We start from the raw sequence: 16,652 nt of genomic DNA, 5'->3' as shown, positions 1-16,652 counted from the left end.
GGCTGCGGCGGCGGTTGGCCGGCCGGGGCTCAGTCGGCGGCGGCCTGGGCGTGCGCAGCAGGTGCAGGGGAAGGAGGGGGAGGCGGCTGGGGGCTAGGGCAAGGCTAGGGTTAGGGTTACAAGGCTCCAAACCCTAGAGAGCTATAAATACTAAGGTGCAACATGCAAAAAGGTCCCCCAAACATCAGAATTACAATCCGAGACCCTCACAGTACGACTAAAACGCATGAACGCCCCTCCACGTGCGATCCCTCGCGAAACGATACATAAAATATCGCGACTTTTGCGAAAATACCGTTTTCCCTACACCGACCTCTCCTCGATCAACGAGCGATCTCCGCAGATCCGTCAGTCAGATTTGCGAACGGATTGCACCAGTGCGATCAGCACGACGGAGACAACAAAGCTACAATTTCGTTTCGTCTTGATCGACCACGGATTTACGACAAAATCCAACCTTCTTTTCAACAGAAGAAAACACACCTAAATACATATAGAATATGTATTTTTGGATTTTCTCGAAATCCGTGCGTCGAACTCAAAATCCGTCAGCGCCATTAGTTCCAGAACCGCTGAATCGGTCGAAACGAGCTATTGGACCGCTAGGAACGGAGTCCGATACGAGCCTGAAGCCAACTTCACACCGTGGCTTCTCCGGAAAATCGAGTTACTATTCACTTTAAGTGAAACTTGGAAATCACGTAGAATTTCCGTTTTAACTCGTTTTCGCCCGAAACTTGACGAGTGCTTTTGTAATTAAAATACACACAAAAACATCGTCAACTGAGAGTTTAGCTACACCGCAAAATTCTCAGTCCTTACACTTATAGCTGATCAAACAGATCATCGATGCGCGGCAAAGGATACTTGTTCTTGATGGTCACTTTATTTAATTTCTGATAATCCACACATAGTCGAAGTGAACCATCCTTCTTCTTCACGAATAATACTGGCACTCCCCAAGGCCAGTATTATTCTCTCTCTCTCAAAAAATAAAAATAAGATTGTCTGGTCGAAATTCTATTCTAAACAAGCTCTAATCCAGCAATAGAGTCACTACAACAGAATTAGGTTATAGGGACACATGTTTGGGACATTTTTGAGTAAGTGTCCCATTTATGCTAAAACTTAAAAAAATATCTACTTATGCCTAAATATAAAGCCCAATCCAACCAAAAATAAAAGATTACTCTACTCAACTCACCACACCCAGTCCATTTGACCCGATTACAAACAGAAAAGAAAAAAAAAAGAAAAATCAATTACCATCTTTTCTTCTCTCTTCACTCAATCCACNCGTCAACTGAGAGTTTAGCTACACTGCAAAAATCTCAGTCCTTACATTATGTCAATGAATAAATGTAAATAATTATTGTTATGAGATTATTGTTATTTAATGATCATTCGAATATTTGTGTTATGTGGTTGTATATGTGTGCTTGACTTTGTACTATAGTGCTTTGTCGTGCATGTACAAAGAAGACTCTGTCCATTGTACAAAGAATTCTTCGTCTATGTTGCGGGTCTGTGTACGTCCGCAGGGTGTTCTCAAAGGTGTTTAAAAAAAAAATTCTATACGTTTTTCGCTAGTTTTTTTAAAAAGGATTTTCAAAAGAACCCCGAGGCGTGACAAACATATATATAAAAAATTGAGCTCCTATACTTTAAAAAGTACAAAGTTATTGCTGCTTATAGATTTGTAGCTCTTGGATTAAGAGGTGTGCAGTTTGGATGATAGTGGTCCCTTAGGATTGAGTGGATGGTTGGTTGAATAGTATAATCTAACGAGTGAAAATGATTAAAAGGGTAAATCTAACGATGGAAAAGTTACAAACACCAAGTGCTTGGTGCTTTTACAAGCACCATAGCCGGACTCTCTCTCTATATATATAAAGAGAGAGAGAAAGAGAGAGAGAGAGAGAGAGAGTCCGACTGGGATACTATCAATAGCACCAAGCGTTTGGTGCTACCAAGTTTTATGCCGTTAGATTTAACCCTTTGACTATTTTCACCCACTAGATTATACTATTCAATCAATAACTCACTCAACCCTAGAAGGCTCACATCATCCTGACCTTATATTTTTTCATCTAAAGGCCGAAAACCTAATAGCACCAATAGCTTGGTGCTATTGATAGTATTACAGTCTAGTTCTATATATATATAATTCAAGCTATATTGAATTGAATACTAGTATGCTGACCCGAACGTGTGTATGGCTCGTTAAGATCTCGAACTGAAAAATTCAGTTTGTGTCGACTTATTTATTTAGTGATCAATTTCGAAATCATTTCGAGCCGAAACGAGCTGACTCGTGAATAGCGAGTTGGATTGCTAGCTCTATATGGCTACCATAGCTCTTTATTATTTCTAAAATGATTGTGCAACTTGATTTTGACGGTTTTAAAATTATCGTCTCTACATAAACCTAAGGCTATGTTTGTGTAAGGGAGATATCCCGGAACAATTATCCCATAATTTGTACCAAAATAGTGGAAGAACTACATCTGTTCTGGTCAAAGTGGATTGTTCTGGAACAACCCGTTAAGTTGTTCTTAAGGGAACTAAGAATAACTTTGTTCTTCTCTTTATTTTATTAGATAAATTGATATATAAATAAATATATTAATATAAATATTATCTTTGTGATAATATATTTAAACTTAAATCTTATTATATAATATAAAGTAATTAATTTGATGTATTATTTATTTTATTATTTTATCATTTAAATATTAATATTTAATTATTTTTATTAAGTATTATTATATATATTAAAGGCCAATTTGCATAAAAAATTCACAAATTTTGAGCTTTTGCAAAACTAGACCGCCTCTTCCAATTTTGCAGATTCAAACTGGATTTTCAAAAAACTGACCAAAATATCTTTATTCCTTTCTCTCTCTTCTTTTTTTTTCGTTTTTTTTTCTCTCTAACCCTCATCGCCTCCTCCACCGCCTCTGTGGTCTCGGTGACGGTAACGAGGGCGGTGTCATCTCTTTTTCCTCTATCTCCTCCTCCATCAGCGTCGACGGCCCTCTGTGATGGTAACGCGCTAGCTTCCTCCGCCGCCGCCTCTGCCAGCACCGGAGAGGGAAAAGGAGAACTTGAAATGGGCCTAGGTGAGGGCAGAGCGGATGGAAGCGATGAGATCATCGCCGAGGAGGTGCTCGCAGCCCGTGAAGGTGAAGAAAAAAGACGTGCCCATCACCAAGGAGCGGACAAAGATGCAAAAGGTTGAAAAAATAAGAATAAAAAGTAAAAAGATTTTAAAAAAAATCTCTTTAAAAGTCCATTATATATTGTTGCTGCTAGCGAAAAGTTTAAGAATCAGAGAAAAGGGAAGAAAAAGATGAAGGTTGCACTGTTAAAATAAACTTACACTGTTTAATGAACGTTCACTCTTTGAAATGAAAATTATATTGTAACGACCCAGTCCACCGTTATGGCCTTGACGTCCTCGTCAATCCAATTACACACAGCCCAAGATCACCAAGCGATGTGAGACTCGTCTCACTAGCCTTGTCATCTAAATCTTGGCATAGCCGGTCACCTTGCCATTCAGACTCCGGCATTGCCTATCACCTTATCTTTTAGACCCTAACTCAGCCGAGACTCGCCACGTATTTTCAGCTGGTAAACCGGCTATATTACCAAATGTAATGACCCAACCTACTAGCAACAATAACTCGTTAGATCCAAACACCGGCTCAAAATGTTTGAACCCAGTTATTATTACTAGCGTTTACTAATTCTATTATATACCCAATCATATCCTTATTCCTATCCGATGTGGGATTATTGGGATGTGACATACACTCTTTGAAATAAAAGTTGTACTCTTTTGACAAAAATTTTACTGTTTTAGAGAAAATTGCACTATTCTTCGACCCTCATCGTCTCATCATATTCTTTTTCTTTCTCTTTCCTTGACCCCCTCCTCCCCCTCCCCCTCCCCCTCCCCTTCCGACCTGTCCCTCCGACCTCCATCCTCACTAATATGAGCCTCTCTACCCCGCCTCTATACTTCGTGCACCACATCAGAACCCTGAAATACGGAAACGACTTCATCGCCTCCATCTACTACGCCCTCACTCGGGCCCGCTTTGAACTCTCCTTCTCCTTCTGCGGCGCCAGCAAAGGTGGAGAAGACATTGCCTCCCTTGTTACCATCGTTGAAGGCAACCAGCACCGGTGGAAGAGGAAATAGAAGAAGAGGAAGTGGCACCACTCGTGTTACCGTCGCCAAGGGCCGCGAAGGCGGTGGAGGAGGCAATAAGAGTCGAAGAGAAAAAAAGAACGAAGGAAAAAAACAAAAAAGAGAGAGGTAGGTCATTTCCATGTTTCGGCACTCCGATACGGCACATGGGGTAAAGATGCTCACGTTGGTGAGGATGGGGGTCGAAGGAGGAGGGGGAGGAGGGGGTCAAGGGAAGAGAAAGAAGAAGAAAAGGATACGGCTATTAGGGTCGGAGAATAGTGCAATATTTTTTGAAACAATATAATTTTTATCGAAAAGAGTACAACTTGTATTTCAAAGATTGTAATTTTCATTTCAAAGAGTGCAATGTTCATATTAAATAAAGCAATTTTCTTATAAAACAATGTAATTTTATTTTAACATTACAACCTTCATCTTCTTCTTTCTAATTCTTTGATTCTTAGACTTTTCGGTAGTAGTAACGATATATAATGGTTTTTTAAACAGAAAAAAATATTTTTTGTTCTTTTACTTTTTATTCTTTTTTTTTTTCTACCCTCTGCCTCTTTGTTCGCTCCTTGGAGATGGACGCGTCCTTTTGTCTCATCCTCATGGGCGGCGAGCATCTCCTCGACAGCAACCTCATCACCTCCGTCGGCTTCGCCCTCACCCATGTCTGCTTCGAGTTCTCCTTCTCCTTCTCCGGCGCCGGTGGAGGCAGAGATGAAGGTGGCGACGCACCTTGTTACCGTCGGCGAAGACCGCTGGATCCGGCGGAGGAGGAGATGGAGGAAGAGGATGTGGCACCACCCTCGTTATCGTCGCCGAGGGTCGCAGAGGTAGTGAAGGAGGCGATGAGGGTCAGAGGGAAAAAAAAAGAACGAAGAAAAAAAAAAAAGAAGAGAGAGAAAAGAATAAAAGTATTTTGGTTAGTTCATTGAAAATTCGATTTGAACTACAAAATAAAAAAAAAGTGGCCAATTTTGCAACGGCTCAAAACTTGTGAATTGTTTATTCAAATTGGCCTATATTAAATTATTTTTCATATATAATATATTTCTTTTAAATATTTTGTATTGAAATGTGGAGCATTATTAATTAAAATTATAAAAATATTATAATATAATATTATATTTATTTAGTAATATATGTAATGAATATTAAGGTTTAATATTAAAAAAGTTTAGTTCTGACTTCTCAGACTAAATGCAGCCTAATACGAAGCCCCAGATTTTACTGTGACCGGGTTCAGGGCTCTAGTGGACCGGACCAAACCCGACCGAGTCAGGGCCATCTAGTCTAGGGTTTTAATCGCCTCTCACCACCCGTGCGCGACCACTCTCTCCTCTTCTCAAGGGTTAACGCCGCCTCCATCTTCCCCATCTCGCGGCTTCTAGGGTTTCTCTTTCTCCCTCACACACTTTTCTCACATTTCTCCCCTCTATTTCAGGTTTCGGAGTCAGTAGAGGACGAATAAATCGCAACAATGAGGTATCACCATTACCTTCTCAAATTTCTTGGTATTTCGTACATTTGTAGATGCATCTGCGCTCTGATCTGCGTTCGTTAATAGTTCTTAGATCTGATCGTTTCGGTTCTATAAACACTTTTGAGTTAGTCCTAGGATTAACGCAGCTTTTTGAGGAATTATTACCATATATACTCTGTTCGAAACGAAAATCTCGTCCGGAATTCCTCTTCTCATGCTTGCAGTTTAGGATTTCGCCAACTATTCTAACTTTCTTAGCATTTCACTCTTCTTTTTTGCAATATGGGACGCCAATGGATGCTGGTTTACTGGATCTTTTTGTTGCATGCTGCGGAGTTAGTAGGAAACTAGTATAGTTGTTATATCTGCTGGTGCTTTTCTTTCCATGGGTAATTTTTTGTATCACAAAATAATGATACGCATCTTCTTAGCTGATTCATTATAGATATGGATTATTGATGACTTTTGGCCTCATAAGTGTACCCTCGGTAAACATTGCTTTTGTTGGGGAGGGGAACTCAACGTATTTCAATAAGATCCATTTATTTCGTCCATTTACTTGTGGTGAAATTGATTGCGTTTTATTTCCCAGCAATCATTCTTCTGAGTTATCTGAAGGGCTACGTTGCTTGAACATGTGCTTGTACTTCATACCAATGACTTTAAGGCAGTTAATCTGTCCGAATCGCATTTCTTACATTTCTTTTTTTTTTTGGGTGTTATTTAGCAAGTTGCAAAGTGATGTTCTGAAGGAAGCAATCTCCCAAGTCATGGGTGACTCTCGGGAGAAGAAACGCAAATTTACCGAAACCATCGAGCTTCAGATTGGGCTGAAAAACTACGACCCTCAAAAAGACAAGCGGTTCAGCGGGTCTGTGAAGCTGCCTCATATTCCTCGTCCCAAGATGAAGGTCTGCATGCTTGGTGATGCCCAACATGTTGAAGAGGTAAAGTGTTGTCTTAATAGTTGTTTACAATAAGGAATATCTTTAGGTTTATATATCCACGATTATATTGCTGCTATGAAGGGTAATTAGTTGCTGTTGGATATATATATATATATTTTCAAATATTTGCTATTACATGATTACATCTCGATAAAATATCACGGTAATATAAACCGTTACTTGCTGAACTTATGGAAAAATTCTGCTTAAATCATGTGCGTTGATTTGTTGCAGGTAATTTGCTGAACCTCAATTTAAGTGTTAATTAGGTCCCTCCAAACTCTATTTATTTAGTAAGGAAAAAAAGATAACTGACACCTGATTAAGCTGCCTCCCCATCTCAAGACTTTGTTGAATCCTGGCGTCCCATCTTTCTATTAAGGGAATTTTCAGGAGTTTGACAGAGCCCAATCAACATAGGAATTGCATTTAATTTCTTTGACAGAGCCCACTAATTGCTAAATCTAAAATTGGCCAAACTGTTAGTCCTTGTATTTAATTTCTTTGATTACCTATATTTGTTGATGTTGATCAAAGATGATTTATTTTGTTGGTACATAATTAACAGTTGCAACTGCTGCTTTCACTTCTGGTTTGATACGAAAAGTTGATAATTTCGTCCATACGTAGTCTTGTTGATGCCAATATTTTATTGTAGTATGGCCAGGTAAAGTAACAATATATGCCCTGCAGGCAGAGAAGATTGGGCTTGATTATATGGATGTTGAGGGGCTAAAGAAGATGAACAAGAACAAGAAGTTGGTCAAAAAGCTCGCAAAGAAGTACCATGCTTTCTTAGCATCAGAGGCCATCATCAAGCAGATTCCGCGTCTTCTGGGACCTGGTCTCAACAAGGCAGGCAAGTGTTGTTGTTCTATCTAGTAACTTTTATCACTAAGTAGTTATATTTGTGGTGATTTTGGAGGCCGTCAGTTTGATTGGGTTTTGACTTGGAAGTTTGAAAAATGTTCTAGGCCCCTATTCATTGCTGCCCCAGTAGGGCATAGTGAATCTTTAGTGGCTTGCAAGATAATTTTTCTTTGCACTGCGGAATATTTGTCTTCCTAAATGGTATGTGTATGCCTCAGGGGGTTAATGTTTTTTTTTTTTACTTGGGCTGTACATCTATTAAGATTTTTCGAATTTAAGTACATCCGTTTGTATTGTTGCCCTGATGTTAAATGTGCTATGTGCAAAATGACTGTTGTCTCAATTGGTGCATGGTGAATGTGCTAAGGTATGCCAGTGACGGAGTGACCACAGTGGGAGTATGTCTATACCCACCTAGAATTGGGTAGGTTGTAGGTACTAGGGTTTGTCAGGGTGGCCTTATCCTCGAGAATCACAATTCTGTATGTTTTGGTGGAATTGTGATGTTTTTATGGATGGGCCACTATCCCAGGTAATCCTTACTGTTCGCAGCAAACTTTGGTAGGAATAACACCTAGTACTACAGAACCTAGGACTACAGTTCTCCTTAAGGCCTAGTTTGGATGTCGGAATAAGATATCCGATGATAACTTATTTCGTATATAGATTTTCATGTGTGATTAGAAATTTGGAAATTGTTTGATTTTTGCTCCTTGAAAAAGTCTTGGCATCTATGATTTGGTATGATGGCATATTTCATATAGGATGTGATTTATCTTATTCCAAAAAAATGATTATGTAAGCTTGAACAAGGTATCAATTCTAAACATACGTATATTCGATCACACTCCTCAAATACCCAAATATTGCAAGCTTGAATAAATTGAAAGGATATACTAAATAAAATGTTCATGCATCCAAAGAGGGCGTGAGGAGATCTCTTTCAACCCTAGGGATAGATTTTTTGAATCAAACACCAAGTATCTTTGTGATATACATGCGAGAAACTTGGGAGTAGGTTCTACCATTCTGCACCAACTCAATGGACATAGCTGGAAACATACAGTCAATCTATAAGTGAACTAGTGTGAGAATTATGTTTGAAAATGTTTTCTTTTTTTTCTGCCACACACAAAAAAAATCATTTTCAGCTGATTGATCAAGGTATATTGAAATTGGTAATTCTAGCTGTGACCTAACTTTTCAGATTCTGTGAGCGAATTCATACCTTTTATTCTTTTTTTCCTTGTGGGATATTTTTGTTGTGATAAATTCTATGAAGGGAAGCACCATTTTTGTGCTACAATTTATATCCTCTTTCAGAGTGACTTCTAGTTTATGGTTCTATTATGTGTATACTTATAACTAATGCTTTATTGGTGCTGTAGGTGATATTATATTAGCATTAGCTTTGTTATTCATGCTTTGTGTGTGTGTCATTCTTTAACATGGTTGGTTAATGCAGGGAAATTTCCGACCCTCGTAACTCATCAGGAATCTCTAGAGTCCAAAGTCAATGAAACAAAAGCAACGGTGAAATTCCAACTCAAGAAAGTTCTCTGCATGGGTGTTGCTGTCGGTAACTGCGCAATGGAGGAGAAGCAGATTCAACAGAATGTGCAACTCAGCGTCAATTTCCTTGTCTCCTTGTTGAAGAAGAATTGGCAAAATGTGAGGCCTCCTTTTTTCTTTTTTTTTTTCTTTTCTTTTTTTTTTTTTTTTCATTTTGTTGGTTTTATTCATGTATATTATAGTTCATAATTATCTATTTTAAAATAAGCTGCAATATACTGATTAAATGCTGTGTTATATCAGGTGAGGTGTTTGTATCTTAAGAGCACAATGGGGAAGCCTTACCGGGTGTTCTAAGTTGTTGCTTGCTTAAGCTGGTACTTCTTGTGAGGGTCTTGAAAAACTGATCTGGTGAGGATTTAAGTTAAATCCATTTCTATATTGAATTCTTGTTCATTTATTATGTGAGACCTCCTGCAATTTTGCACTATGAACTCGAGACTATTTTTCGATGTTATGTCTCATGTGATGTGGAGAAATGCTTCTTTCTCTTTGTGTTGTTAGTAGTTTAGATGGGATTTTTGCCTCTTATATCTGTATAAGGTTGCTACAGGTTTTAATGTTACCCTCCTCCTGGGGCTTTTCCCGTGTCTTAAGTCCGTGAATGGTTATGTTTGTAGTGGGAATCATCAAAATATCGAGGAATGAATAACTGACCTATCCATTCTACCGTTGGGACCAGTGGGTCTATTGTCAGGTTAAAAAATTATATGCCCTATAGGTCTCTGAATGAAAATAATAGTTGATGCAGTTGTTTTGGGACAGTGGAACTTTAGCACTAGTACTTTTGAGTAGCAGTTATTGGAGAATCAAATTCTAGCTTCTTGGCGCAATAGCTAAGCATGCTTGGTCAAAATTGTTTCTGATGCTAATTAGAAAACTTGCGGAGAACAATGTATGTCATGTTAATTTAGTTTGAATGTTTATGCATTATTTGTTGCCAAATGAATCTGTAGTTATGTTTCTAATTTTTGTTATAAATTGTGATTGATGGATTACTTGTGAGAATTTTCGTACTTTATTTGTGATTAAACAAAGTTTTGTTTGACCGTTTCTGATAATTTTTAAAAATTTTTGCTGAACTATTGAACTTTTGCTGAACCATGCAGAAATGTACCAAAATGTACCATATTATTTATTATCAGCCAATCATATTTCTAATTTTGAAAGAAACGTATAATAAGTATATTTTTAAAAAAATTATGATGGGATGAGTGAATTTCTGGGGAGCAGTTTAATTGGTAAGAGACATTACGTTGCTCACGTAACCGTTACATTTTAGAATGCTACGTCACCTCGTTGTGTTGCCTTTGCTACTAGGTTTTTTTTTTTTTTTTTTTGTTCTTTTATTTCTATTCTTCTCTTTCTATCAAACTGCTTATCTGGTGCTGCTGGAATGGAATTTGAATTGGAAATCCGAGATCTGGGCTATCAAAATTAAATCCGATTAGCTATCAATCTTTATTCCACGTTTCATAAACTGAAAAGCTATTTAAAATAAAGTGTAGCAGAGAGTTAGTGTTAAATTAAACGAAATTTATAATTTAACTTATATAAATAACCTATATCAAAAAGGGAAAAAAAAAATGTTAAGAGAGTCTTAATTTGCAGAAAACTAGTTGCACGTGTTTAGAATGGCCCGTAGTCAAGAAGGTCTCTGTACAATTTTTGCTTTTTCTTTCGATTCGTGATTCGTGCCCCGCTTCAATAAACTGAAAAAAAAAAATAAAAATGTAAGGGGTGTGAATATAAACAGGAGCAGAGAACGAAAGAAATTAGTGCCATCTAAACTTTAAAATGTTGGAATTAAAATATAAACAATCATCCTATTGCAGCACCACCACGGCTCCATTTTCATCATAAAATTGGTAACATGTCCACTAACAAATAAAAAAATAAAGGCCTTTTTGCATAAAAAATCTACTAGTTTTACACTTTTGCAAAACTTGGTCATATTTTTCTATTTTGCAGATTCGGTCCGAATTTTTAGTAAACTGACCAAAATGCTCTTATTATTTTTTCTCTCTCCTCTTTTTTTTTTCTTTTTTTTTCTTTTTCCGAAGAAGGCGGTGGAGGCGGAGGCGGAAACGGCGTGCCTTGCCTCTGCCCCTCACGCCCTCGTCCTCGCCTACGTGCCCCCCGCCCACCTCGCCTCCAACCCCGCCGAGGCCGCACCGTGACATTTTTTTTTTCTTTTTTTTCTCCGATCCTCCTCCACCGCCTCTGCAACCCACGGCCGCTGCCGGCGCCAAAGAGGAAGTGCTTCTCGGGGACGAAAAGCACACCGGCGAGGAGGGGAGAAAACTCTGGCAAGAGTGGTTGCTGCGATAGAGGAAAAGGGAGACATAGTGACCAAAAAAATTATAAAGAAAAAAATAAAAAAAATATTTTGTTTCCTCCATAAAAGATCAAAAATTATACAAAAATAAAAAAAAAATAAATTTGCACTGTTAAAATAATATTATACTATTTTAAAAAATTTTTGCACTATTTTAAATAAATGTTGCACTCTTTAGACAGAAATTACAGACTTTGGAATTAGATTTACACCCTTTAAGATGAAATTGCACTATTTAGGTAGAAGTTGCACTATTTAGAATGAAATTGCACTCTTTAGAATAAAGTTGTACTATTTCTTTGTTCTTCTTCTTCCTTCAATTTATACTATTTTTTTCTCCTTTCTTCTCCTTCTCCCCGAGTGTCCTCACCGCCCTCATCAAATCCCTCTGCGCCTCCTCTGCCACTCCATCCTTCTCCTTGCCGACCCCGGCGCGTTGCCGCTGCTGCTGCTTCGCCTACGACGCCGAGGCCCGCGTGCGGGTGGTGATGCATTTATGCAGTCCTTAATTAGCTTTGTTGACAATGTGACTTCGAGTACTAATGAGGGTCCTCAGGAATGTCCTATTTATAACGGTTGATGTATTGAAATATATAGTATTAAATGCTTTTAATTAATTAAAAAGCCCTTGAGGTGCCGCGTGCGCCTCGGACCTTCGCGTCGTGCGGCGGCGGAGCAGCCACGAACAGAGCCCGTGGGCTCCAACAGCTCGCCTACGCCGCCGAGGCTGCCGGCGACGTTCGGAGCGGCCGAGTCAGAGACGTCGAGGAGGGTGGGCACGGCCCCGACGGTGACGAGTATGGATAGCACACGGGCATTATTGTTGTTGTTGTTGTTGTGTTGGTCGGCGGCGGCGGCAGAGGAGGAGCAGAGGGATTTGATGTAGGGGGTGGGGACACTCGGGGGAGGAGAAGAAAGGAGGGAGAAGAGAAAAAAAAAAAAGAAAAAGAGTATAAATTAGAGGAAGAAGAAAAAAAAAAGTGCAACTTTATCCCAAAAAGTGCAATTTCATCCTAAAGAGTGTAAATCTAATTCCAAAGTTAGTAATTTCTGTCTCAAAGAGTGCAACATTTATTTAAAATAATGCAACATTATTTTAACAGTGCAAATTCATTATTTTCTTTCTTTTTATATGATTTTTAATTTTTTATGGAGAAAAAAAATATTTTTTTATTTTTATTTTTTTTCTTTATAATTTTTTTGGTTACGATCTCTCTCTTACCCTCTATCACAGTCACCACCCTCGTCGGAGTTTTCTTCCCTCCTCTCGCCTGTATGCTTTTTCGTTCCCGAGAAGCACTTCTTCTTCGTCGCCGGCGGCGGCGATGGACTGCGGAGGCGGTGGAGAAGAATCGGAAAAGAAATAAAAAAAAAAAGAGTCACGGCATGGCCTCGACGGGGTCGGAGGCGAGGAGGGTAGGGGGTGCGCGGGCGAGGATAAGGCGTGAGGGGCAGAGGCGAGGCATGCCGTTTTTGTCTCCGCCTCCGCCGCCTTCTTCGGAAAGAAAAAAAAAAAGAACGAGAGAAAAAAAAAATAGGAGAGAAAAAAAATAATAAGGGCATTTTGATCAGTGTACTAAAAATTCGGACTGAATCTGCAAAATAAAAAAAACGATCCAGTTTTGCAAAAGTCCAAAACTAGTGGATTTTTCATGCAAAAAGACCAAAAATAAATGAATTAACAAGTAGGCCATTTAACTTAAAATTTCATAGAATCACAAAACTAACGAAGATCAGACTAAATTAACAAAATGAGGGTATTGTAGTGGATTACAATGCAATAATAGTTAAGGTGAAAATTTTCAATTCTTGGAAGTTCGGTTATGATGTAAAATGAGGGTAAAAATTATTAGTGGCAATTTTACAAACATTTAGCGGGTAATTTTACAAACCACATTTTACAAGAATTCAATGAAAAGTAAACACGAGTTATAATACACGATAAAAAAATCGTAAGAACATGTAACATATATGGTTTGGTTATGCCTATATCTATGGAGGAATAATACAAAAGAAGTTTTCATTATAAAACTTGAAAATTATAAAAGAGTTACAAATTGAAGAAATATCACCTTCACTTCAAGGCACAAAAAAAGCTCCAACAATCTCTAGTTCTATCCCAATGAAAGATCCCACTTCCTACTTGATTAAACCAGAATTAAACCAAACTCCAGAATTTTACTCTCATCTCTCTCTCCTCGCATCTCTCTCTCTCTACTTCTCTAGTCTCTTCAATATTCTAAGCACTCCCACTTCAGCCTATAAGACAAGAAACTAACAAATATAGGCTTTTGGATTAAAAAAATTATAATTCAAAGACTTACAAGTGGGAAGTCCAAATACATAGATTAGAAAATATCTATAAAATACTATGAATCCTCATGAGTTTAATCCACCGGCGAAACCTTAGCAATTTGAGCTATGGTGACTGGTCCACCTCCCTTCTTCGTATTGATTGGTGATGAGCCCATACAATGAATGCTTGCCCATTCTTTATAGGCTTTCCACTTTCCTCCCATCTCTTTGTTATCTGAACTCTTAGTCTGGACTTTCCACCTTCCTTCCATCTCTTCGTTGTCTGAGCTCATGTTGATACATCGCCCCTAATGCTTGCTCATATCTTTTCATTCTTCGTGCCCTCGCATCGAAACATCATTTCTAAATCCTTGGCTGTCTCATTTTTTTTCATATCGAACTCTTTCTTTTCGTCCTCCCCCACTGCCCCACCTTCGCCGCAATAGTTATCCACACTGACAACAATGACTGCGAAGGCTCCTTCCGCTGCATCCCCCGATCTCTCCCTCTCCCTGTTGCCTAAACCCTAAACCCTAAACTTCTTTTTTTCGTTTCTTACGTTGTTTTATGTTAGATTGTAATTCAATTCTAAAATTTTTTTCTATATTTTTATATTATTAAATCCTTCTTTATATTTTTTATTTATTTATTAAATTTATAAGTTTTTACTAAAATATTCGTATCCGCCGCATCGCGCGGGCCTCTACACTACTTAAATATGATATTTGACTTTCCCAAAAATTACATAGCTTAAGTGGGTGTTTGGCTTAGCTTCTGAAAAGTGATTTTGAGCACAAAAATGATTTTCGGCCAAAATTAGAAGTAGCTAAAGCTTACTTCTTGAAATTTGATTCTGATTTTGTACTCAAATGTAACGACCCAGTCCACTAGCAATAATAACTCGTTGGGCCCAACAAACAGCCCAAAATGCTTAAGCCTAATTATTATTACTAGTGTCTAAGTCTCTTATAAACCCAATGACAACCCCATTCCTATCCGATGTGGGATTATTGGGGTGTCACAGACTCCCCCCGTTAAGGCCCTGACATCCTCGTCAGTCCAGTCACACACATAGCCCAAGATCACCAGGCGATGTAAGACTCATCTCGCTAGCCGTCATCCAGACCCTGGCTCAGTCGAGACTCACCACACATGTCCAGCTGGTGAACCGGCTCTGATACCAAATGTACTAAATCATTGGTTAGGTTGACCTATAGGAAGACCTACGGTATATAGGCACGTGAGTGCGGGGTTTGGGCTTGAGTCCCGGTGTGCATGTCGAGATTGGTAAACTCGAATGCACGGATATCTCCTTATGTGCTACGATTTTCACACAAGCCGGTGTCTCTGTCGGGAGTAGTGGCGGTGCTTCTTTTTGGATATTGAGTTGTGGGGCGGCGTTCCTCAGGTGTTGCCACTCCTGTCAGGTGGGGCCTTGAAGCGCCAGGTGATCTTCAGCCTAGGCAAGTGTCTTAACTGCTGACACTCAGGCCACTCTTCCTACTGAGGGCATGAGAGCTACTGCGAGTGTCTCTACGGAGACGGTACTTAGACCAGTTACGGTCGCGACTTCAGTGGGGCTACTAGGGTGTAGCCCAGGGTTTGGATAGCGGTCGTTTAGGCGACTGCATTGCTAGCGTTGCTTCCACATATCTTTAGGTAGGGTTGTGATGCCTACCTTTCCTCCGTGATTGCTGATTGGAATCAGCGGTTTGGGTCTTTTGACCTTGAACTAGTTCTTTCGTCAAATTGACGTATACTAGAGTCGGATTGACACAGTTTTGGTGTCAGGTTTCCATCGAGGCATACATCATATGCTGTTATTCTGATACCTAAATTGGTATGTTGTGGGTTAGTTTGTAGTTGGTGATAGGTTTCGTCTTGATTCGAGAGACTCCAAGTTATTGTCGGAATTCTCGGAGCTTTGATTATAGCTCGGTTGTGGTGCGAAAATCGGTTAGAGAAACCGTTTCCTAAAGCCTCAGTTGGTACGGTTCGCGGTTTAGTGTCGCTAGCAGCTTTCGGATGTTGAAAGTTATAGGACTCCCTGTGAGTCGGTTCAGGGTCGTTCTGATTTCAAATGTCGACTGGTAAAGTTGATGTCTCGATAGTAATGCTTGTGAACTCTTGGTTCAGTGAAGAGGTATCAGGTAGCTTGATACTTCGACGTGTCGCGCTTCCAACTTGTTGTTGGTAGTGGATCTTCGGATATTTCGCTTTCTTTTGATAAGTACATTGGCTGCAGACAATGTACTGTCAAAAGTGGGACGAAATACCCTTTCCCTGCTTGGGGACTTTTGGATTGGGTCAGTATTCACTCTAGCTTGTCTTATGAGAAAGCTTAAGTGATGGTCATCTTTGACCATGTAGCGAGTCTTGGATTATTTCCTAGCAGGTTTTGTGCAGTTGACTTATCGTCACTGCTGAGGGTTTTGACTCTAGTTCGAGTCTGGGTGTTCGTAGTTCTTTAATTGTACCTGTTACAACTAAAAGGTTTGGTTATTTCGTAGTCTCGGTCTGTTTGTCGAGAGGTTCGGAATCACAGTTGTGGAGTGACTTGAGCCTGGTTGTTGGCTTTGATTGTCACCGTATGTGATAGCGTATAAGGTTGTGACTCGGCTTAGTATGCAACCTTGGAATGGTATGCTTGTCCAGTCAAATTGATGACAGGTGCGTGCCTGGGTCTCAATGAGATAGGTACTTCGTGTTGCTCGGAACATCAATCGCTAGGGTCCCTTGTAGGACGGCAGCGACAGGGTCACGTGGAGACAGATGTTGAGCATCGTCGACGGTTATTATCACATTTGCGATTGGCGACCTGTGCATCAAGTGATGGACTTGCAAAGAGCTTTTGGTGGTCCGTTGGTACCGAATTAAGTTTGAGGAGACAAAATTGTCTAGCTCATTTGGTATTGTCAGTTGGACCTTTTGGTCAGGTGG

The 16,652-nt window shown here is 39.4% G+C and overlaps 1 protein-coding gene across 1 annotated transcript; it reads left to right on the top strand.

Moving 5' to 3' along the window:
- On the top strand, nt 5,523–9,675 carry LOC109710973 (60S ribosomal protein L10a). Its single transcript, XM_020233809.1, has 5 exons — nt 5,523–5,692; nt 6,418–6,637; nt 7,331–7,496; nt 8,973–9,178; nt 9,323–9,675. Exons 1-5 carry the CDS (start codon nt 5,688–5,690, stop codon nt 9,374–9,376), a joined length of 651 nt encoding a protein of 216 aa, XP_020089398.1. The 5' UTR covers nt 5,523–5,687; the 3' UTR covers nt 9,377–9,675.

The sequence above is a fragment of the Ananas comosus genome, linkage group 5 (assembly GCF_001540865.1).
Source record: "Ananas comosus cultivar F153 linkage group 5, ASM154086v1, whole genome shotgun sequence".
NCBI lineage: Eukaryota > Viridiplantae > Streptophyta > Magnoliopsida > Poales > Bromeliaceae > Ananas > Ananas comosus.
Note: the sequence above shows the minus strand (reverse complement) of the source record. Positions and strands in the feature narration are given on the sequence as shown.